This window comes from Macaca fascicularis, chromosome 2, assembly GCF_037993035.2.
Source record: "Macaca fascicularis isolate 582-1 chromosome 2, T2T-MFA8v1.1".
Classification (NCBI taxonomy): Eukaryota; Metazoa; Chordata; class Mammalia; order Primates; family Cercopithecidae; genus Macaca; species Macaca fascicularis.
Window position 1 is genome coordinate 110,213,874 of NC_088376.1, and position 22,091 is coordinate 110,235,964.

Sequence of the window (22,091 nt, forward strand, 5' to 3'; positions counted from 1 at the left end):
CACATCATCAGCAGCTTTGCGTATAATAATACCTTCTAATTGGACTTCCTAATTGGACTTCTCCTGGATATGAAATTGTATCTCATTGTGATGCTCGTATTTCCCTGATTATTACTGAGATTGATCATCTTTTCCTTTGTTTTGGACCATTCTGTTTTATTGTCTATGAAATACCTACTTTTAGGTAAGTCTTAAGCTCACTTTTTTTTTTTTTTTTCCAAATTATGATTCGTTGATTTATTGGAGTCCTTTATGTACTCTGGATACTAATTATTTGTTGGTTTGATGTTTGCAAATATCTCTTCTCACTTGTAACTTGTCTTTTTTTTTTTTTGAGATGGAGTCTTGCTCTGTCACCCAGGCTGGAGTGCAGTGGCAAGATCCTGGCTCACTGCAACCTTAGCCTCCCGGGTTCAAGTGATTCTCCTGCTTCAGCCTCCCGAGTAGCTGGGATTACAGGTGCATGCCACCACACCCGGCTAATTTTTTATATTTTTGGTAGAGACGGGATTTCACCATGTTGGCCAAGCTGGTCTTGAACTCCCGACCTCAAGTGATCTGCCTACTTCAGCCTCCCAAAGTGCTGGGATTACAGGCGTGAGCCACCATACCTGGCCTGGACAGAAGTTCTTAATCTTACTGTAGTCAAATATTGAAGTCTTCTCTCTTAAGATTAATGCTTTTTGAATTCTTGTTTAAGAAATCCTAATCTCAAGGTCAAAAAGACCTACCATATTTTTTCCAGAATTTTGAAGTTTTGCCTTTAATGCTTAAGATTTTTTTTCTTCTTTTTTTGTATTTTATTAAAAAAAAAAAATAGAGACAAGGTCTTGCCATGTTGCCCAGGCCAATCCCAAACTCCTGGGCTCAGGCAGTCCTCCCACCTCGGCTTCCCAAAGTGTTGGGATTATAGGCGTGAGCCACTGCACCTGGCCATTAAGGCTTTTTTCTATCTGGAATTGATTTTGGAGTGTGATGTGAAGCAGGAATTCAATTTGATTTTTTTTCCATGTGGATAACTAGTTGTCCCAACACCATTTATTAAGTGAACTCTCTTTTCCATATTATCTGCAATGCCATTTCTATCATTTATCAAGTTTACATATATATGGGATGTATTTCTGACTGCTTATTCTATTCAATTGGTCTGTTTGTTTCAGTACCACAATTTCCTAATTTTTATCGCTTTATAATAAGTGTTGACATCTGATAGGGCAGTTCTGTGTACCTTATTCTTTTAATTTTTTTTTAGGGATTAATTCATCCCTACTGCTTCTCCATTTTATAGACTTATTCTTACCCACCAGCTTCATGGCCTCTATGTTTCAAATATGTGCCTCAATAAAAATTATGAATTACTACTTATCATACACTTTAAGCGTTCTTTGTGACTGCGTTAAAGCTTGGTCTTAACCCCACTGATCCCAAGGGCATTCTGTCCATGCAGGCTGAGCACTTAACTGTTCTTAATGCTTTATTTATATTCATTGTGTGCTCCTGAAGGTAGGAACAATAGTATCAAAATGTTTTCCATCAAAGAGAAACCTATTCTGGGTATATCTTTTGCTTTCTTTGGGAACATCTGTCTCAGATTACTCCCAATTCAGATTTTGCCGGGCTGCTTTACTGCCTGAATACTGAGCCCCACCTGCCTGTGGTAGGGAACAGAATTTGTGTGAGCAGCCCTGTCTGAGGTAGCAGAGCTGGTGAGGACCTTCTGATTCCATCCAGTCTCCATGCCACATTGCCTGTCTGGTGGACCTACACTCTCTTCTACCTCCAGACCTCTCCCTGCTTCTCTTCTCATTTCCTTTCTGTAGCTCCCATCTGTGTCTTTGCTGATACATCCTCTACTAGGTGATCTTTAGATGTTGAAGTTCTTCAAGGCTGTCTTATAGCCTCTTCTCTTCACACTTCGAGATCTCTCCCTAAGTGATCTTTTTTTCTGTCTTCACTGGTTATTTCCAAAAGTGTTATTTGAGCCCAGACTTATCTCTGTATTCCAGACTCGGCCATCCAGTTTCTACATAGTCTCTGTTTAGATGCCTCCCAGGCACTCAGTGTCAGCTTGTCCAAAACTTTATTTGGTCATTACTCCTGACTTTGTCCTTCTCTGTTGTTCCTGATCTAAGTATATGCCACCTGCACATGCCAGATCACACCAGTAACCTGGAAGTCATCTTGACACCTCTTTTCCCTCATTCCCACATCTAGTCAGTCACCAGATCACAGCAGTTCTAAGGTCAGCATCTTTCCTGAGTCTGACTTCTTTTCTCCTTTCCCACTGCCACCATCCAGGCCAAGCTCCGCTCTTCTCTCTCTGGACCAGGCAGTGGTCTCCTGGCTGTGCTCCTAGCTGCCACTCCTGTCCCTCCAGTTCACACTCTTATCTCCACAGAGTGGCCTGGTCAGCTTGGAATTTCTTCCTTAGGCCTGTTCCCTGGTTTCCTGATAGTTTTATTTTATTTTATTTATTTTATTTTTTGAGCTGGAGTCTCGCTCTGTCGTCCAGGCTGGAGTGCAATGGCGTGATCTCGGCTCACTGTAAGCTCCGCCTCCCGGGTTCACACCATTCTCCTGCCTCAGACTCCTGAATAGCTGGGACTACAGGTGCCCGCCACTTCGCCCGGCTAATTTTTTGTATTTTTAGTAGAGACAGGATTTCACCGTGTTAGTCAGGATGGTCTCGATCTTCCGACCTCATGATCCGCCCGCCTCGGCCTCCCAAAGTGCTGGGATTACAGGCGTGAGCCACCGTGCCCAGCGTAATTTTTTCTTTTTTAAATAGAGATAGGATCTCACTTTGCTGCCCAGGCTGGAGTGCAATGGTGTGATCATAACTTCCTGTAACCTTGAACTCCCAGGCTCAAGCAATCCTCCTGTGTCAGCTGCCTGAGTAGCTGGGACTACAAGTGCACACCACTACACACAGCTAATTTATTTTATTTTATTTTTTGTAAAAACATGGTCTTGCCATATTGCCCAGACTGGTCTGAAACTTCTAGACCCAGGCAGTCCTCCCACCTCAGCCTCCCAAAGTGCTGGGATTACAGGCGTGAACTACCATGCTCACAACTTGTTCCTTTTGCCCAGTTTCTCCGGTGGTAATATCTTGCAAAACTATTAAGCCAGAGGGACTGGAAGTACAATATTGCAACTAGAATATTAACATTGGTATAATTCATTAGTCTTATTCAGATTTCTTCAGTTTTACTTTTATTCATTCTGTGTATATGTATATTTAATTCTATGTAGTTTTATGATATGTGTAGGTTTTTTATTTTTAATTTTTTTATCAATTGACTGAAAACTCAAGCTGAGAGAAGGTATGCTATGTATTAGGTCCCTCTCCAATTCCACCAGTAACAACCTAAGCATAATTCCTTCTCTTCACATAATAGCTACTTGACTTTGGGTGAGCTGCTTAACTTCCAAATCTTGGTTTTCTCATCTATAGAACATGATTCACAGTACCTGTCTGCTGCAGAGGGTTGCTGTGAGGACTGAAATAAGAAAATGTGCAGAATGGGTACTTGGCATAGTCCATGGCATACAAAAGGAGCTCAATAAATGATCCTCTCATTTTTTTTTTAAAGTGACATTTTATTTTATTTTTTATTTTTTGAGACATTCTCTTGCTCTGTTGCCTAGGCTGGAGTGCAGTGACAATTATAGCTCACTGCAACCTTGAACTCCTGGACTCAAACCATCTTCCCAAATATGCACCACCATGCCTGGCTAGTTTTTTGTAGAGATGGGGTCTTGCTGTGTTGCCCAGGCTTGTCTTGAAAACTCCCTGCCTCAGGAAACCTTCCCACCTTAGCATCCCAAAGAGCTGGGATTACAGGCATAAGCCACTGTGCCCAGCAAAAAACAAGACATGTAAAAACTGAGATTACAAATAGAGTGTTTGGGTTTTTAAAAGCTTTTCACAAAAATGTAGTACCACAGGATTGTAGAATTGGAAGGTCTCTAAGTAGTCACTTAATAGTTTTAAAACCAGTCCAGGACCCTCCTAAGTATTCTTAGCTCTTATTCTTTATAATAAACGAAAATCTGCCTTTCTGTAATTTTCTAGATCTGCCCTAATCCATGTGATAGCCCTTCTAGGATTTGATGACAACCATCATGTTCCTCCTAAATTATCTTTTCCAGACTATCCTTTAGCTATTCCTTATAAGATGTAGCTTTCATACTCTTGCCCATCTTGGTCTTCCTCATCTAGACAAGGTCCAATTTGTTGTTCACCTTAGCTGAATACAGAACTCAAATGTAATCAGGCTAACATATCCCAAGATAGACCTATCTTCTCTGTAGCTGTTTTTTTTTTTCCCTTTCTTTCTTTCTTTTTGAAACCGGGTCACGCTGTTGGTGCACATACAGCTTGTTCTTTTGTCTTCTGTTTATTTTCTAGATGAAAAATAAATGCACAGCAGTTAAACACAGCCAATTGAACACACACTTAACTTTCATTCCCCTCCATAACCCCATTAAAATAGTAGTAAGAGGGGAAAGACATATCAGCAAATGAGAAATCAATGGAATATTAAAGCCAGAGAGCATGTGTGGAAGACTTAGTGGGCCAGAGGAACTGAAAGTGCCTCCCAGGGGGAGAAACTGAGAAGGAAGAGGATTTCTAATGTAGAACCCTGGAATAGTTCCAGAATTGGAGACACCAAATACTGAAAACAGGAAGATTACTTGGAAGTCTATATGAAAGGCAATTAGATGCCTGCACCCCTCCCCCCGCCACCCTCTCAGGAGGTAGGAAATTTAGTCTTAGATACTGAACCAGAGGCTCCGCATCAGGCACACCAAGCATAGGAGAGAGGGGTGCAATATGGAGCAAAACTGAAAATAAGGGCTTTAAGATACGAGTTATCAGTAGTGTATGGTAGAACCATCCCCCTCTTACACCCAGTTTCCAGAATATCTGTAGGCTGACAGATATTTCCCTGCAAGAGATTGGAAGATACTGCTCTGATAAAATTAACTCCAGAGAAAAAGTCCTAAAGGTACTGACTACTTCCAGGGGTCCTCAATCAAATGGCTGATTCTTGCCTGATCACCCTAATGTGAAGCCCACAAATCGACAATCCTACCCCCTAGCCAAGTGTCACCAGACATTTAAAGAAAACCTCTAACATAGAAGACAGAGATCAAAACAATTGGAAGAGAAAATATCTCAGGAAACAGTAAAAGCAGAGATAAAGAAGAAAAAAAAGTTGTAACTGTATATCTCAGGAGAGATTTGAGAAAATATTGCATTCATGAAAGATGAATAAGATTCTTTTAAAAAGGAAGCTTTTGAAAACAAGACCTCTAGAAAATTAAAAATATGATAGCCAATATAAAAACCTACAACACAGAAAGATTGTAAGATAGGGTTGAAGAAGTTTCCTCACTGATAGACCAAATGAAAGAGATGGAAAGTAGGGAAGAACAATAAGAAAATTAGAGGATTATTCCAAGAAATCTAATACATAACTAATAGAAATTTCTGAGGAGAAAAAATTACAATAGAAGGGAGGAAATTATCAAAGAAATAGTGTGAAGAGATTTTTCCAGAACTGAAATAATGTCTGTAGATTGATACAGCACAATAAAAGAAAACCAATACCAAGATACAACACTGTGAAATTTTAGAACTATAAGAATAAAGAGAAAATCCTAAAGGCTTCTGGAGAGCACAGGTACATGCTTAGAGTTAGGATTCAAAATAGCATTCGATTTCTCAATAACAACAAACTAGGCCAGGTATGGTGACTCACACCTATAATCCCAGCACTTTGAGAGGCTGAGATGGGAGGATTGCTTGAAGCTAGGAGTTCGAGAACAGCCTGAGCAACAAAGCAGGACCTGTCTGTACAAATACACACACACACACACACACACACACACACATATATACTTTTTTTTTTTTTAAACATAGCCAGATGCACACTAGCATGCCTGTAGTCTCAACTATTCAGGAGACTGAGGCAGGAGGATTGCTTGAGCTCAGGAATTCAAGTCCAGCCTGGGGGACAGAGTAAGACCCCATCTCTAAAAACAAAGAACTAGAAGATGATGGAGCAATACTTTCAATCTTTTGACAGGAAAAAAGTCTAAACTTTGAATTTTTTAACCAACTAAATTATTATCTAAGCTTGAGGGTAGTAAAGATATTTTCAGACATTGTACATAGACCCCTTCTTATGAAGCTCTGCTAGAAGACACATTTTTATTTGTTTGAGATGGAGTGTTATTCTTCTTGCCCAGGCTGGAGTACAATGGTGTCATCTCGGCTCACTGCAACCTCCACCTCCCACGTTCAAGCGATTCTCCTGCCTCAGCACCTCAAGTACCTGGTACTATAGGCGCCTGCCACCACACCAGGCTAATTTTTTGCATTTTTAGTAGAGATGGGGTTTCACCATGTTTGCCAAGCTGGTCTTGAACTCCTGACCTCAGGTGATCCACCTGCCTCGGGCTCACAAAGTGCTGAGATTACAGGTGTGAGCCACCACGCCCAGCCTAGAAGACGCTTTCTACCAGAACAAGTGAATAAATAAGAAAGAGGACTAAGTGGGGTTCAGGAAATGGGGATGTCAATATAGGTGAGGGAAACAGAATTCCCAGGAAGAGTTCCAGTAGATAATGTCTCAAGAAACAGACAACTTAAACAACTGATAGAGTACTTATGCTCCAGGGAAAAGAAAAATTATACAAAAAGGAAATATACTCACAGTATACAGCATGGCTTGGCTACAAATAACATTTACATAGACTTAATGCAACTCTTCATATTAATTTAACCAAAATTTGACCTAATTATATTGGAAAGATAAGGAGAGTGTATGGGGTAGTACATGAAGAAAGGTATCAGGACAAATTCTTAATCTTCCATAATAGGAATTAGATTAGTAATATAATAGTTATCTTTTGCCGCATAACAAAGTACCCCAAAATTTGTGACTTTTTTGTTTTTGAGACTCCAGCCCAGGCAGGAGTGCAGTGGCACGATCTTGGCTCACTGCAGCTTCTGCCTCCCAGGTTCAAGCGACTCTCCTGTGTCAGTGACCCAAGTAACTGGGATTACAGGCATGCACCACCATGCCCAGCTAATTTTTGTATTTATTGTAGAGACAGGGTTTCACCATGTTGCCCAAGCTGCTCTCAAACTCCTGATCTACCCTCAAGTGATCCATCTTCCTTGGCCTCCCAAAGTGCTGGGATTACAGGCATGACCACCCTGCGCCCGGCCCAAAATTTAGTGACTTAAAACAAGTATTTATTATCTTACAGTTTCTGCAGGCCAGGAGTTCAGAAGCAGCTTAGACATTTCTCACAAAGTTGCTGTCATCTGAAGGCTTGACTGGAGCTGGAGGATGTTCTTCCAAGCTCACTCAGGTAGCCATAGAAGGCTTTAGTCCTCTTCATATGGGCCTCTCTTAAGGATATGTTATTTAGCTTCTCTTAGAGCAAGTGATCCAGAAGAACAGGGTAAGAAGAAGTTCAGTGCCTTTTATGACCTAGCTTTGAATGTGACATACCATCATCACTTCTGCTATATTCTGTTGGTCACGTAGACCAACCCTGACATGTTGTGGGAGGGGACCACACAAGGGTGTGAATACCAAGAGTCAGCGTTTACTGGGAGCTATTTAGAGGTTGGGTACCACAGGGAATAACTCAAAGTGAAAAATCAACAAGTAATATATAAGCATATTATTTAGAAAGATGGAGAAAAGTCCTAGAAGCAAGAGGTTGCCCCTGTGAGTGGGAATCAGGGGCAAGGAATCAAGAAAACAGAGACTGCTAGTTGTTGTTTTTTTCTTTTGTAATAAACCTCATAGAACAACTTCAAGAAATTTGAGTAGAGGCTGGTGCAGTGGCTCACGCCTGTTTATCCAAGGATTCGATCTTCCAACTTCGAATCCTTAGATAAACATGACACAAAGAGAAGAGCATCAGATAGTGAGATTCTCTGGCATTTCACTGATGTGGAACCTGATGAAAAGGAAAAAGGGACTGTTTTGTTCTTCCTGGAGAATAGAAAGTTCTTAAGTGAAAATATTTATATAGCTTGGAGCTATAAATGGCTTATTGAAGGGAAGAGCCTTTTGACAGATAGTTGGAAAACACTTTATAGAATTCCTCAGGCTAAGGGTGCGTCAGTGAGGATTTGACACTTATTGGAGGAAGAGTTGGCCTCTGTCCCTGCTAACCACACAGAGCAGCAGCCAGTCCACAACACCAGTGTATCTTCTCATGCCCCCACCGCCCCCCGGCCCCATCACTACATATTTACTCTTCTTGAGGAGCATACTGTTAGGAGCACCAGCATTCTTGGACTGTGTGTCTAGTCCATCTGCCTGAGGTTGGGATAAAGTGTTACAGGAATCAGGTATTTGAGTTGGTGGAGTAGCTGAAAGAGGTGCATTGGAGACTACCATATAAGTAAAAATGATTACATGAAACATTCAGGCTTAAATTTTTTAGCTATTTTAACACTTCATTAAAATGTGTTGTTTACATTCTTCTACTGTAACCGAGTATATTGCATTTAAAATACTTCAGGCATCATGCTAAGCCTTGGCCTCCATGCCCTGGGATGCCCTCAACACCGTTGCAATGGGCAGTGGGGTACGCTGCGGAGGGGGGTGGGTTCATTGTTTTTTTTTTTTTTGCGTTCCTCAATATCTGTCTTTGTATTTTACTTTGCCCACAGATTGGGGACCACAAATTCAGTGCTCACCGGATCGTCTTAGCAGCCTCAATCCCATATTTCCATGCTATGTTTACAAATGACATGATGGAGTGCAAGCAGGATGAGATTGTAATGCAAGGAATGGACCCAAGGTACTGAATCCCACCATTAGATTTCGCAGGCTACTTTCCAGGTGCAGTTTCAGCCTGTGCACGGTTCCGTTGAGCACCTGCAGCAGGACACAGTGTCTAATAGCCTAGCTCCAGACAAATAGTAAGTGATTAATAAGCAGATTAGAACCTCAGCCAGTGGTCTGAGATAGGGTTAAAATGATGGGAGTTTTGATGCTGTTTTTACCCTACTATAAGAGAAATACATTTAATGGGGCTGGGTTTAAGAGTGGTAATATATTATTCTCTGCACTTTTCTGGGCTAGTCATTTTAGCTGACAAAATAGTTCTTTAAATAAGTGTCTCCATTCCCATCCCTTCTTATCAGCCTAGAACAGTGTTGTCCACTGGAGGTTTCTGCAGTGATGCGAATGTTCTTTCTATTTGTACTGCCCAAAATGGTAGCCACTAGCCACAGATGGCTGTTGAGCACTTGAAATATGACTAGTGGGACTGAAAATTTGAATTTTAAATTTTGCTTAATTTTAATCAATTTAATTTTAAAGTTAAATAGTCACATGTGGCTGATGGCTACTATATTGGACAACACAGGTCTAGAAGGTGGCAGATTTTATGGTTATTTCATGGTTCAGAAAATTGAAGCTCAAGGAGATCAAGCCCAAGGTTATCCCCTTAGCTGGAAGTCAGTTATTGCCCAACCTCTTAATCTGACAGTGGTGACAACTAGGGAGAAAAGAGCTAGGAGACTGTGTGTTACCCTCTGGATGATCGAAGGTGATCTGCCCTGATACCGGAAGAGGATTTATATACCTATGGCAAAGTAGAAATCTCAGGTCAGGTCAGGCCAGGCAAGGTGACTCACGCCTGAAATCCCAACAATTTGGGAGGTCAAGGTGGGAGGATTACTTGAGGCCAGGAGTTCAAGACCAGCTTAGACAACATAGACCACATCTGTATAAAAAAATTTTTTTTAATTGGCTGGGCGCGGTGGTGCACACCTGTAGTCTCAGCTACTTAGAAAGCTGAGGTGGGAGGTGAGCCGAGGAGGTCAAGGCTGCAGCGAGCTGTGATCACACCACTACACTCCAGCCTGGTCAACAGAGTGAGACCTTGACTCTTAAAAAAGAAAGAAAGAAATCTAGACTGGGCGCGGTAGCTCAAGCCTGTAATCCCAGCACTCTGAGAGGCCGAGACAGGTGGATCACGAGGTCAGCAGATCGAGACCATCCTGGCTAACACGGTGAAACCCCGTCTCTACTAAAAAAAAATACAAAAAACTAGCCGGGCAAGGTGGTGGGTGCCTGTAGTCCCAGCTACTTGGGAGGCTGAGGCAGGAGAATGGCGTAAACCTGGGAGGCGGAGCTTGCAGTGAGCTGAGATCCGGCCATTGCACTCCAGCCTGGGCAATACAGCGAGACTCCGTCTCAAAAAAAAAAAAAGAAAAGAAAAAAGAAATCTTAGGCCAGTTACTTATGAGGAAAGACATAGAAGTAAGGTGTCCAAGGGCAGTTGTGCCCTCCTCTTCTCTGAAGTGTGTGTCTGAAGGAGGCATGCTCATCCCATGAATAGTCCAGGGGCTTCATTTAACAGAGATTGCCTGAACATCCATGATGAGCATAGCTCTATCATGTATCTGAGGTATAACAGTGAGAAAACAGCACCTCTTCTCATTCTGCCAACTTTCGTTTTTTTATTTTTATTTTTTTGCAGCGGGGGATGGAGTCAGACTCTTGGCACCCAGGCTGGAGTGCAGTGGTGCGGTCTGGGCTCACTGCAACCTCCACTTCCCAGGTTCAAGCGATTCTACTGCCTCAGCCTCCCATGAGTAGCTGGGATTACAGGCACCCGCCTTTTTTTTTTTTTTTTTTTTTTTTTTTTTGAGATGGAGTCTCACTCTGTTGCCCAGGCTAGAATGCAATGACATGATCTCCGTTCACTGCAACAACCTCCACCTCCTGGGTTCAAGCAATTCTCCTCCCTCAGTCTCTCAAGTAGCTGGGACTACAGGTGCATGCCACCTCACCCGGCTAATTTTTGTATTTTTAGTAGACACAGGGTTTTGCCATGTTGGCTAGATTGGTCTCGAACTCCTGACCTCAGGTGATCCGCCTCCCTCAGCCTCCCAAAGTGCTGGAATTACAGGCGTGAGCCACCGCGCCCTGCCTCTACCAGCTTTCTAGTAGTGATTTGGCAGTCACCAAATACATGCATGGTATGGCTAAGAGTGAAAGTGATATGAGAAAAGTAAAGCAGAGTAAAGGCTAGTGAAGGATGGTGGAGTCTGTGCTATTTTGGGGTGATCAGGGAATGCCCCTGTCATGGGGTGGCATTTGAGCTGAGACATCTTAATTGAAGTGAGGGAGTGAGCCATCTGGGGGAAGAGTCCTCCAAACAGGGAGGAGTCATTGCAAAGGCCCTGAGGTAAGAATATGTTCAGAATGTTGGAATCAAGTGAGAAAAGGAGAAAGTGGAGGTGAGGAGGACAGACAGATGGAGAGGGACCAGAACACCTACAGCCCTGTAGATGGAATTTTGATTTCATTTTCAGTGTGAATTGAAAGCAGAAAAAATGTTAGAAATCTCATTCTAGAAATTTACCCCAAAGAAATAATTCAAAAATGTTCTAACAGCAATAAGATGGCAATAGCTATTATGCTTACCAATAAAGGAAATAAATGATAGCATATTTGCATGTTGAAATATTATATAGCAGCCACTAAAAACAATAAACATGAAGGTAGTGTAGCAACATGGGAAAGGGCTTGATACATGTTTTTGATTATATCCATATAATTCATGCATGTAGGCAATCAGGGACTAAATATGAATGTAGAAAAATAACCAGTGTTGACTTTTTCAGTAGTGAAATTGTAGGTGATTGTGTTCTCTTTTTCACAAGTTTTAGGCTGTGGTGAAGTAGTTACTCCATTAGATTCTCAAAGGGCCTGGGCTAAGTATTGTCAGTTCAGTTAGGGCCTGAATCTCCTGTGGGCCAAGACTTGTCTCTGAAGAGCATCTCACAGCTTTCCCTCTTTCCTCTAGTGCCCTGGAGGCTCTGATCAACTTTGCTTACAATGGCAACCTTGCCATTGACCAGCAAAATGTCCAGTCATTGCTGATGGGGGCGAGCTTCCTGCAGCTGCAGAGCATCAAAGACGCCTGCTGCACATTCCTCCGAGAACGGTGAGGTGATGTGGTGGGCCTGGTAGAGAACATGACTATTTCATTTCTGGAATCTTGCGCCAGTTTGCTGAGTTCTTGGGACCATATATAGGTTTATGAAGGGGAGTGATCTGGAAAGGTTATTCTGCAGCACTTACATTTCTTGAAATCAGTGTGTAGCAGTGCCCACTTCTTTGAGATGAACTTTTTCAGAACATGATTCACATAGTCCAGCCTGCCCTTTCCCTTGGCTTGACATGTGCATCTTCTGTTCCTCCCTCTCCAATCTCACCAGCCACTAATTTAGCTGATTTCTCACCAAACTGATTTGTGCAATGCTCCCCAACTGTTCCATAGCCATCTCCATCTTTGTTTAGGTACTTTACCCTCTGAATTTCCTTTCTTTTCTTTTTCTTCTTTTTTTTTTTTTTTTTTTTTTGAGACAAGATCTTGCTCTGTCACCCAGGCTGGAGTGCAGTGGTGTGATCTCGCCTTACTGCAACCTCTGCCTCCCATGTTCAGCAGTCCTCCCACTTCAGCCTCCCAAGTAGCGGGAACTACAGGCACGTGCCACCACACCTGGCTAATTTTTGTAATTTTTTTGGTAGAGATGGGGTTCTGCCATGTTGCCCAGGCTGGTCTCAACTCCTGGGCTCAAGCAGTCTGCCCACCTTGGCCTCCCAAAGTGCTGGGATTACAGGCGTGAGCCACTGCTCCCGGCCCTCTTTGAATTTCTTGACCTTCTTTTTCATACTTCAGTTGTTTAAGAGCCTACCCAAATTTCACTTCCTGGAATTCTCTATCCTCCTTAGTCCACTGGGAACTATCATTGTATGCACTTTTATGGTTGGGACCATGGATTATACACCCCCCTATTTCCAGTGCTTGGCAGTGGGGCCCTGTGGATCTCCTATGACCTTCTGCCTAAGCAGTTAAGAAGCCTCTCCCTCCCCCTCAAGAGCCAGAGCTCTTAGTTATACGATAAAGGCCTTTTAACTAGCAGAGGCTTGGGGATGCAGGTTAGTGCTGGGCCACACACAGGCAGGAGGAACCCAAACAGCACCCCAGTGTCTGTGGTGCTTCGCACACCCAGCCTTCACCTGAGCCTACTCCGATCACTAGGCCTGTCAGCATTCCTCCTGACTCAGATCTGCCCTCCCGGACCTCATCCCCTCATGGAGCTGACCTCCCCTCCCCCATTCTCACTCCACCTATCCAGTTCACTTAGCAGCTTGTGGACCACACCCGCTGTGTGTTCATATCCTGCCCACAGGGTGCTCATGGTCATCACACTGAGTACTGCTGTGTGTGCAGCTAGTCAAATAATCATGGTAATGATGCCTAAGATTTAGTGGGGGGCTCATCTGCTGAACACTGGGTAAAGGATTTCATCTTGAGGTAAGTGGTGCTGTTCGCAGTTTTATAAAGACCTTGTAGTAAGAGTAAAGCTGCAGAACCAAGCTTGTCCCTGCTCTGGGATGCCTTCTGGGGCAGGCCAGAGGGTGCATATGGAGATGTGAGGGGCATACACTATCTTCTGCTCATTTGTGAGCTTCTTAAGACCCAGACTGGACTTCGTTCACCTCTTTTTCCCACAGAACTTGGAAAGTGACTTTCTTTTTTCTTTTTCTTTTCTTTCTTTCTTTTTTTTTTTTCTTTCTTTCTGTAAGATAGAGCTCCAGGCTTGGAGGCCTTGGGCTTCACCACTGCTGAAATGGCTTTCTGTGGCTAAGTAGGATTAATCCTGGAAAGGATTGTTGGCAATCCTCGAATCTTCACCAAGGGACAACAGCTCCACCTAGGGGGCTTTTGAGAGAGTCACTGTCAACACTGGATCCAGGCTGTGTTGTAAAATACTGTCATCTAAAAGTTGCTTAGAAAAGTGATTTTTAGGCCAGATGAGGTGGTTCATGCTGTAATCCCAGCATTTTGGGAGGCCAAGGCAGGAGGATTGCTTGAGGTTAGGATTTCCAGACCAGCCTTTATGCCAGAGCAAGATCCTGTCTCTACAAAAAAAAAAAAAAAAAAATTTTATTAGTCAAGTGCAGTGGTTCACAGCTACTGGAGAGGCTAAGGTGGGAGAGTCGCTTGAGCCAGGAGCTCAAGGCTGCAGTGAGTTATAATCATCTTACTCTAGCTTGGGCGACTGAGCAAGACTCTGTCTCTAAAAACTAAAAGGAAAAAAGAAAAGTCATTTTAGGCCAGTGCAGGTTTGCACGCACCAGTAACATTTTAGGAATAAGTACTTACACATAAACCTGATGTTTTGAGTCTATCCTTGACATTTGTTCATTCAGCCCTTCAGGACGCCTTCTGAGACCTAAATCTATACCTCATTCCTATTTCCTGCCACAGACTCCAGAGCCATGGCCTGCTTTCTGTTTTCTCTCCAGTAGTTCCTATTATTGTCTCTGTTTCTTGGAATGATTCTCCCTGAGCCTGGCTACAGAATGTGGTGGTGTCTCCCAGCTCCCCACTTCCTCTGTGCCCTTGAGGGTGCATCATTTTAAGATTTGATTGCCAGCGACTTGAGGAAAACCATTCTGAGCACCAGTGGAAAAGATATGTGACAGCACAGAGAAGCTGCATTGCCATCAGAGTTCTTAAAGCCACAGTTCCTGAGGCTGCTCAGTCTATTACATCTTCAACCTGCTGCCTTTTTTTCCCCCTGAAGCTGGGGTTGACTTTTTCTGGTGGCCCTCTTTCCGGCCTTCAAATGTATGGGCCTCCTTGCTTTTAGGCAAGCACTACTGGAGCTGTGTATCTTCTTTCTTTCTTTCTTTCTTTTTTTTTTTTTTTTTGAGATGGAGTCTCACTGTGTCACCCAGGAGTACAGTTGCGCTATCTTGGCTCACTGCAACCTCTGCCTCCCAGGCTCAAGCATTCACCTGCCTCAGCCTTCGGAGTAGCAGGATTACAGGTGTCTGCCACCACACCCAGCTAACTTTTGTATTTTTTTTTTTTTTTTTGAGACAGAGTCTTGCTCTGTTGCCCAGGCGGGAATGCAATGGCATGATCTCAGCTCACTGCAACCACCACCTTCCAAGTTCAAGCGATCCTCCTGCCTCAGCCTCCTGAGCAGTTGGGACTACAGGCACACACCACCAAGCCCAGCTAATTTTTGTATTTTTAGTAGAGATGGAGTTTCACCATGTTGGCCAGGCTGGTCTCGAACTCCTGACCTCAAGTGAGCTGCCCACCTCGGCCTCCCAAAGTGCTGGGATTACAGGCGTGAGTCACTGCGCCCGGCCTTGGAGCTGTGTATTTTCTGAAATTCCCTCAGAGGTAGATTGGGACATCAAATATGTCAATGAACCATGTCAGTAACCTATTTAATTCAAGTCACTGCTTCCTGCCTCTGATAAAGCATTATGTCTTATGCTGTCTTCTTGCTTCCAAAGTCAAGCTGTGTCAGCAAGGAAGAAGGTTGTGATGTGGCTAATGAAAGATGTGGGTCTCCGTCAACCCTGAAGGTTTATTTTCCCTCATATCTCCCTCCTCCTCTTGAATGGGCCCCTTTCCTGTGTGACAGCTCTGAGGCAAGAGAATTGCTTGAACCTGGGAGGCGGAGGTTGCAGTGATCCGAGATCGTGCCATTGCACTCCAGCCTGGGCAATAAGAGTGAAACTCCGTCTCAAAAAAAAGAAAAAAAAAAAAAGGAAGATGTGTTTTGGCCAGGCGTGGTGGCTTACGCTTGTTCTCCTGGCACTTTAAGAGGCCGAGGTGGGCGGATCACCTGAGGTCAGTAGTTGGAGACCAGCCTGGCCAACATGGTGAAATGCCATCTCTACTAAAAATACAAAATGAGCCAGCCGTGGTGGCACATGCCTGTAATCCCAGCTACTTGGGAGGCTGAGGCAGGAGAATCACTTGAACCCAGGAGGCAGAGGTTGCAGTGAGCTGAGATCATGCCACTGCACTCTAGCCTGGGCAACACAGGGAGACTCCATCTCAAAAAAAAAGAAAAGGAAAAAAAAAAGGTGTATTTTGTGCTCAGTATTATGCCAAGCCAATCAGAGACACCCAAAAATAAGGTATGAGAATCCTAACCTGAGAAGGAGAGTTTGGAAATGAATGCCAGTGGCTACGTTGATCATTGGCTCCCACATCCTTGTACTTGATCCAGCTTCTGCTCCATGGCATTTTGAATCCTCCTCTCAGGTTGATGTCATAGTGATAGGAAATAGTGAAGCACATGCTGTAGAGGCCCAGGGAAGGTTTGTCTGCCTTATATTTGTAAAGTGCTTTAACAAATCTTATTCAATCACTGTAAGTGCTTTAGGAGAAAGGCATTTGACAGATGACAGAGCTGACATTCTGACCTTCAGCACTGTATTCCTCAGTGGCCATGAACTTTGCCTACATGTTGTTCTCTGCTTATGTTTCTTTGCTCTTCTAAATTCACATCAGTTTCCAAAGCAATAGACAGAGCAAGCTCAGGCTGGAATGAAATAACTATGTAGAATTTTTGACTAGTCATAAAGCCAGGCTCCAAGGTACCTTGCCTATTCAGTCCTTGATGGGTCAACTGCTAGGGGACAATAGTGAATATTGCTAAATCAATATAACTCTGTGCCTAAAACCTTAAATCAACATCGGGGAAAATACATAAACCTTTCTAATGAAGAAAAGCAAGCCTGTCCAATTTTTAATCTGATCAATGCCATCTCTACAGAGAATTAGTCATGAAGCCAAAAGAAGAATCCCCCAGGGTCTGTTGCTGTCACCAAGATTTTAGAATCGCACTGGGCTCGTTTGGAATTTTCTTAGATGCAACAGTAGTAAGAAAAACAAGCCGGGCACAGTGGCTCACGCCTGTAATCCCAGCACTTCGGGAGGCCAAGGCAAGAGGATTGCTCAAGCCTAGGAATTTGAGACGAGTTTGGGCAACATAGGGAGACGCTGTCTCTACCAAAAAACATTTTTTGTTAATTAGCCAGGTGTGGTCTCAGCTACTTGGCAGGTTGAGGTAGGAGGATCACTTCAGCTCTAGAGGTCAAGGCTATCCATGAGCCGTGATTGCACCACTACGCTCCAGCCTAGGTGACAGAATAAGACCTTGTCTCAAAAAACAAAAGCAACCATAATAAAAAATTAAGGCAGCCACTAACTTCATACCAGGTACCATGCATCATGGCTCAACCCTAAGAGGTAGGTAGCTGTTGTCATCATCTTCTTTCAGGTGACACTTGGAAGAACATACTGGCACTTGGAAGAACATAACCCACCCAAATTGCCCCATGAGCATCAGGGCCAGGATTTATCCTGGATTTCTCTAGCCCTGATGAGTGTAAGTCTGCCAGGTTACTGTGGGAATATGCACAAGAGGCCTGATTTCAATCTCAGCACCTCCACTTGCTTGTCTCGAGGGACTGTGAGCACCATTTTTGGTTTCCCTGAGCCTGTTTTCCATCTATGAGTGCATTACTACTTTGCAGGTTAAGAAGATTCTGGAGAATGTGTATAAAAGGCCTAGCAAAATATTTGACTCACTGATGGTAAATAAATGATAGTGCTACTGTTGTTTCTGGTTGTCTGAACAATTAAGCCCGTGGAGTCTCTTTCTATATCAAACAAGAAAAAATCCCAGCACTTTGGGAGGCTGAGGCAGGTGGATTGCTGGAGTTCGGGAGTTCAAGTCCTGCCTGGGCAACATGGTGAATCCCTGTCTCTACCACAAAAAGTACAAAAATTAGCCAGGCATGGTGGTGCCTGTAGTCCCAGCTACTTGTGGGGCTGAGGCAGAAGGATCACTTGCGCCCAGGAGGTCAAGGCTGATGTTAGCCATGTTTGTGCTACTACACTCCAGCCTGGGGGACAAAGTGAGACCCTGTCTCAAAAAATTAAAAAAAAAAGAAAAAGTATAAGGGTTCCCATTTTAAAGAAGCCATCTCTCCATGTTTTTTGTTTTTTTGTTTGTTTATTTGTTTTTTGTTTTTTTGAGACAGAGTCTCGCTCTGTCACCCAGGCTGGAGTGCATTGGCGCGATCTCGGCTCACTGCAAGCTCCGCCTCCTGGGTTCACACCATTCTCCTGCCTCAGCCTCCCGAGTAGCTGGGACTACAGGCGCCCGCCACCATGCCCGGCTAATTTTTTGTATTTTTCAAAGTAAAATACAGTAAACCCCGTAAAGACGGGGTTTCACCGTGTTAGCCAGGATGGTCTCGATCTCCTGATCTCACGATCCGCCCACTTCAGCCTCCAAAAGTGCTGGGATTACAGGTGTGAGCCACCGTGCCCGGCCCTGTCTTTGTTTTTTAAACTCTAATTCTGTGACTTCAGTGCCTTCCTTGTGACCAAAGTTGAGATAGTGCCCTGGACACTCAACCAGGAATTTCAGTGGTGGAACATCTCAAGCAGATTTTCAGTGCATGCGCTCCTGTGACGGTTACTTCTCGCCTTCTGACACTTACTTTACAGAACTACCCAGAGAGCTCATTCCACCTGACCCACAGAGCACCAGGCCCAAAAGGCAGGGACCTTTGAGGATAATCTTTCTTCTTAATTTTATACCTTTAGAAGTTGAGTCCCAGAGAAGTACAGCTTGTGTCACACAGAGAGTTTCCAACAAAGCTGAGGTTAAGAATTTGTTTTCATTCTGTGGCTCTACCCAGAACCAGCCTGAGAATGATCAAAGATAACATCCTTTCTTCCTCTAATTTTTTCTTTCTTTTCTTATGCCAAAAGGCTTCACCCAAAAAACTGCCTGGGTGTGCGCCAGTTTGCTGAGACAATGATGTGTGCTGTGCTGTACGACGCTGCCAACAGCTTCATCCACCAGCACTTTGTGGAGGTGTCCATGTCAGAAGAGTTCCTGGCCCTGCCCTTGGAAGACGTGCTTGAGCTGGTGTCTCGGGATGAGCTAAATGTCAAATCTGAGGAGCAGGTATGTGAGCACAGTAGCAGTCTGTGCAGGTGACATGAGGTGCTGCTCTTTATAATCATTGTTTTATATATTTATTTTTTTTTTACAAAATTAAGATCATGACATGTATGTGGCTGTTGTATATTATGGAGCTTGTTTTACTGTATCATGCATTTTTCATGAAAACTCTCTATGTGTTTTATTTATTTTTTTGAGACAGTATCTTGCACTGTCACCTAGGCTGGAGTGCAGTAGCAAGATCATGGCTCACTGCAGCCTCATCCTCCCACTTCAGCCTCCCGAGTAGTGGGAACTACAGGCACATACCACCACACCCAGCTAATTTTTGTATTTTTTGTAGAGACTGGATTTCACCAAGTTGCCCAGGCTGGTCTTGAACTACTGTCATTAAGTGATCCTCCCGCCTCAGTCTCCCAAAGTGCTGGGATTATAGGCGTGAGCCACTGCACCTGGCCTCTATACATTTTAGTGTCTAAATAGCATTGTTGATTTTTATCAACCTACTCACCTTATTCTTGCATGTTTGGGTTATTTCCAATGTTTACTATTAGAAGTAATCCTGCTGGGAACCAGAAACAGCAAGTATAGATAATTTTTTTGTTGTTTTTTTGAGACAGTCTCATTCTGTCACCCAAGCTGGAGTGCAGTGGCGCGATCTTGGCTCACTGCAACCTCCATCTCCCGGGTTCAAGCAATTCTCCTGCATCAACCTCCTGAGTAGGTGGGATTACAGGCACGCACCACCATGCCAGGCTAATTTTTATACTTTTAGTAAAGACGGGTTTTCACCATGTTGGCCAGGCTGGTCTCGAATTCCTGACCTCAAGTGACCCGCCCACCCCAGCCTCCCAAAATGCTGGGTTTACAGGCGTGAGCCACTGTGCCTGGCCAAGTGTAGATAACTTTTTGAGAGAATCTTGTTCTAAGGAAGAGCAGAACATTGGGGCAGCTGTGGGAGGGGTCTGTGAAATCAAGAGGGATTGTTTGTTTGTTTGTTTTTGAGAAAGAGTCTTGCTCCGATGCCCAGGCAGGCTATAGTGCAGTGGCAACAATCTCAGCTCACTGCAACCTCTCTGCCTCCCAGGTTCAAGCGATTCTCCTGCCTCAGCCTCCCAAGTAGCTGGGATTACAGGTGCCCACTACCACGCCTGGCTAATTTTTATATTTTTAGTTGAGATAGAGTTTCGCCATGTTGGCCAGGCTGGTCTTGAACTCTGGCCTCACATGATCCTGTCACCTTGGCCTCCCAAAGTGCTGGGATTATAGGCATGAGCCATCATGCCAGGCCTTTTTTTTTTTTTTTTTTTTTTTTTTGAGACAGAGTCTTACTCTGTCACCCAGGCTGGAATGCAATGGCACAATGGCACAATCTCAGCTCACTGCAGCCTCCGCCTCCCAGGTTCAAGCATTTCTCCTGCCTCAGCTTCCTGAGTAGCTGGGATTACAGGTACACGCCATCATGCCTGGCTAATTTTTGTATTTTTAGTAGAAACAGGGTTTCACTATGTTGGCTGGGCTGTTCTCGAACTCCTGACCTCAGATGATCCGCCTGCCTTGGCCTCCGAAAGTGCTGGGATTACAGGTGTGAGCCACTGCGCCAGGCCCGGCAAAATTACAGCATATTTGACTGCTGGTGGGAATTTTCCAGAAGAGAGGGAAGAATTGATAATGTTGGAGAAATGGGAGAGCACTTGTTGGAATGATGTTCTGGAATAAGTGAGAACAGACAGTCTAGGGCGTAAGGGTGTGCATCTTTGATAGGAGCACAAGCCATCCATATCCACAATAGCAGGAGGGAGAGCTGGGGCACACACCCAGGGACAGGGAACAGGTAGATTCTTACTGACATTCTCTTCTGATTTTCTGTTTTCTCACCTGAGAGTGAGGATGAGGGACAAATGTTAGAAATTTAAGGAGGGCCAGGAGCAGTGGCTCACGCCTGTAATCCCAGCACTTTGGGAGGCCAAGGTGGGCAGATTTGTTGAGCTCAGGAGTTTAAAACCAGCCTGGGAAACATGGTGAAACCCCATCTCTACTAAAAGCACAAAAGTTAGCCAGGCATGGTCCAGCTTAAACTCCTGGCTTGTAATCCCAGCTACCTGGTCTGAGGTGGGAGGATTGCTTGAGCTGGGACGCAGAGGTTGTGGTGAGCTGAAATTGCGCCACTGTACTCCAGCCTGGGTGGTGGGGCGAGACCCTGTCTCCAAAATAAAAAAAAGAAAGAAATTTGAGGAGGGATTAAAAGGTATGATTTATTTTCCTCTTTCCTCTAGGAAAGGGGGATGCTAGGGAGGTGAAACGGGCTTGATAGGAGCCTGAGAGAAAAGTGGACCCTGGGCTTAGCAGCGTAGACGCTGATTTCGAGGAAAAAGCCTCATTCCAAGAACTAGGTGTCCTGTCCCTAGCTCTTACACTGATTAATATGATGGGGCTGGGGGGCGGGGCAGCTCACATTTATTTGAGTGATAAATTTTGTAAGGGCTATAGGGCTTTAGAAGGCGATATCCTTGTGGTTGGAGCCATTAAGAAAGGCTCCTTGGAGAACATCGATCTAGAGCCAGGCCTTAAAATAGGCGAATGGGTTTAGATGAAGAGGAGATGAGAGGGCATTTTAGGTGAGGGAGGACAGTGCGAACAGGAGAACCAGCCCAGCCTCGATAGAGTACAGAGAGGGTGATGGAGGGAGTTTAGAGGGAGCAGGGGTGCAGGGGCAGCGGGAAGGGAAACAGGAATTTTTTTTGACAGAAAGGAATAAGATGCCATTGATGATTTTTCACTATGCAATCATAATCATAATGAAATTCAGGAAGCTGTTCTAGTAGCCTAGGAAGTAGAGAGAAATCAGGGATTTCAGAGACAAGTAGGAGAAAAGATTGATGGGCCCAAGGGACTGCTTCAGTATAGGAAGTGGAGGCATTCAGATTGCAGGCCTGGGGTGTGGCCCCTGGGTGGGAGGATTTGCTGCCAGAGCATCCACTCTCATGACAGGTCTTTGAAGCTGCATTGGCCTGGGTCAGATACGACCGGGAGCAGAGGGGTCCCTACCTGCCTGAGCTGCTGTCCAATATCCGCTTGCCCCTCTGCCGGCCCCAGTTCCTTTCAGACAGAGTACAGCAGGATGACCTGGTGCGTTGCTGCCACAAATGCAGGTGAGTGAGGGTGGACCTGCACAGGACATTGCTAAAGGTCTAAGCAGGGAAGAGGAGTTGGCCACCTGTTC

The 22,091-nt window shown here is 44.3% G+C and overlaps 1 protein-coding gene across 9 annotated transcripts in view; it reads left to right on the top strand.

Moving 5' to 3' along the window:
• Window positions 1-22,091, top strand: part of KLHL18 (kelch like family member 18) — a 60,380-nt gene that overhangs the window by 24,902 nt on the left and 13,387 nt on the right. For 5 of the 9 annotated variants that reach the window (XR_012431090.1, XM_045384951.2, XM_074031953.1 and 2 more), the window contains 4 exons: window positions 8,714-8,844; window positions 11,866-12,006; window positions 18,673-18,871; window positions 21,860-22,020. Coding sequence is in view for 8 of the 9 variants with exons in the window: in XM_045384951.2 (XP_045240886.1) it covers window positions 8,714-8,844; window positions 11,866-12,006; window positions 18,673-18,871; window positions 21,860-22,020 (632 nt within the window). In the remaining variant the exon portion in view is untranslated. The remainder of the gene's footprint in view (window positions 1-8,713; window positions 8,845-11,865; window positions 12,007-18,672; window positions 18,872-21,859; window positions 22,021-22,091) is intronic. The other 4 variants (XM_065539457.1, XM_074031954.1, XM_074031955.1 and 1 more) reach the window with 2 other exon arrangements.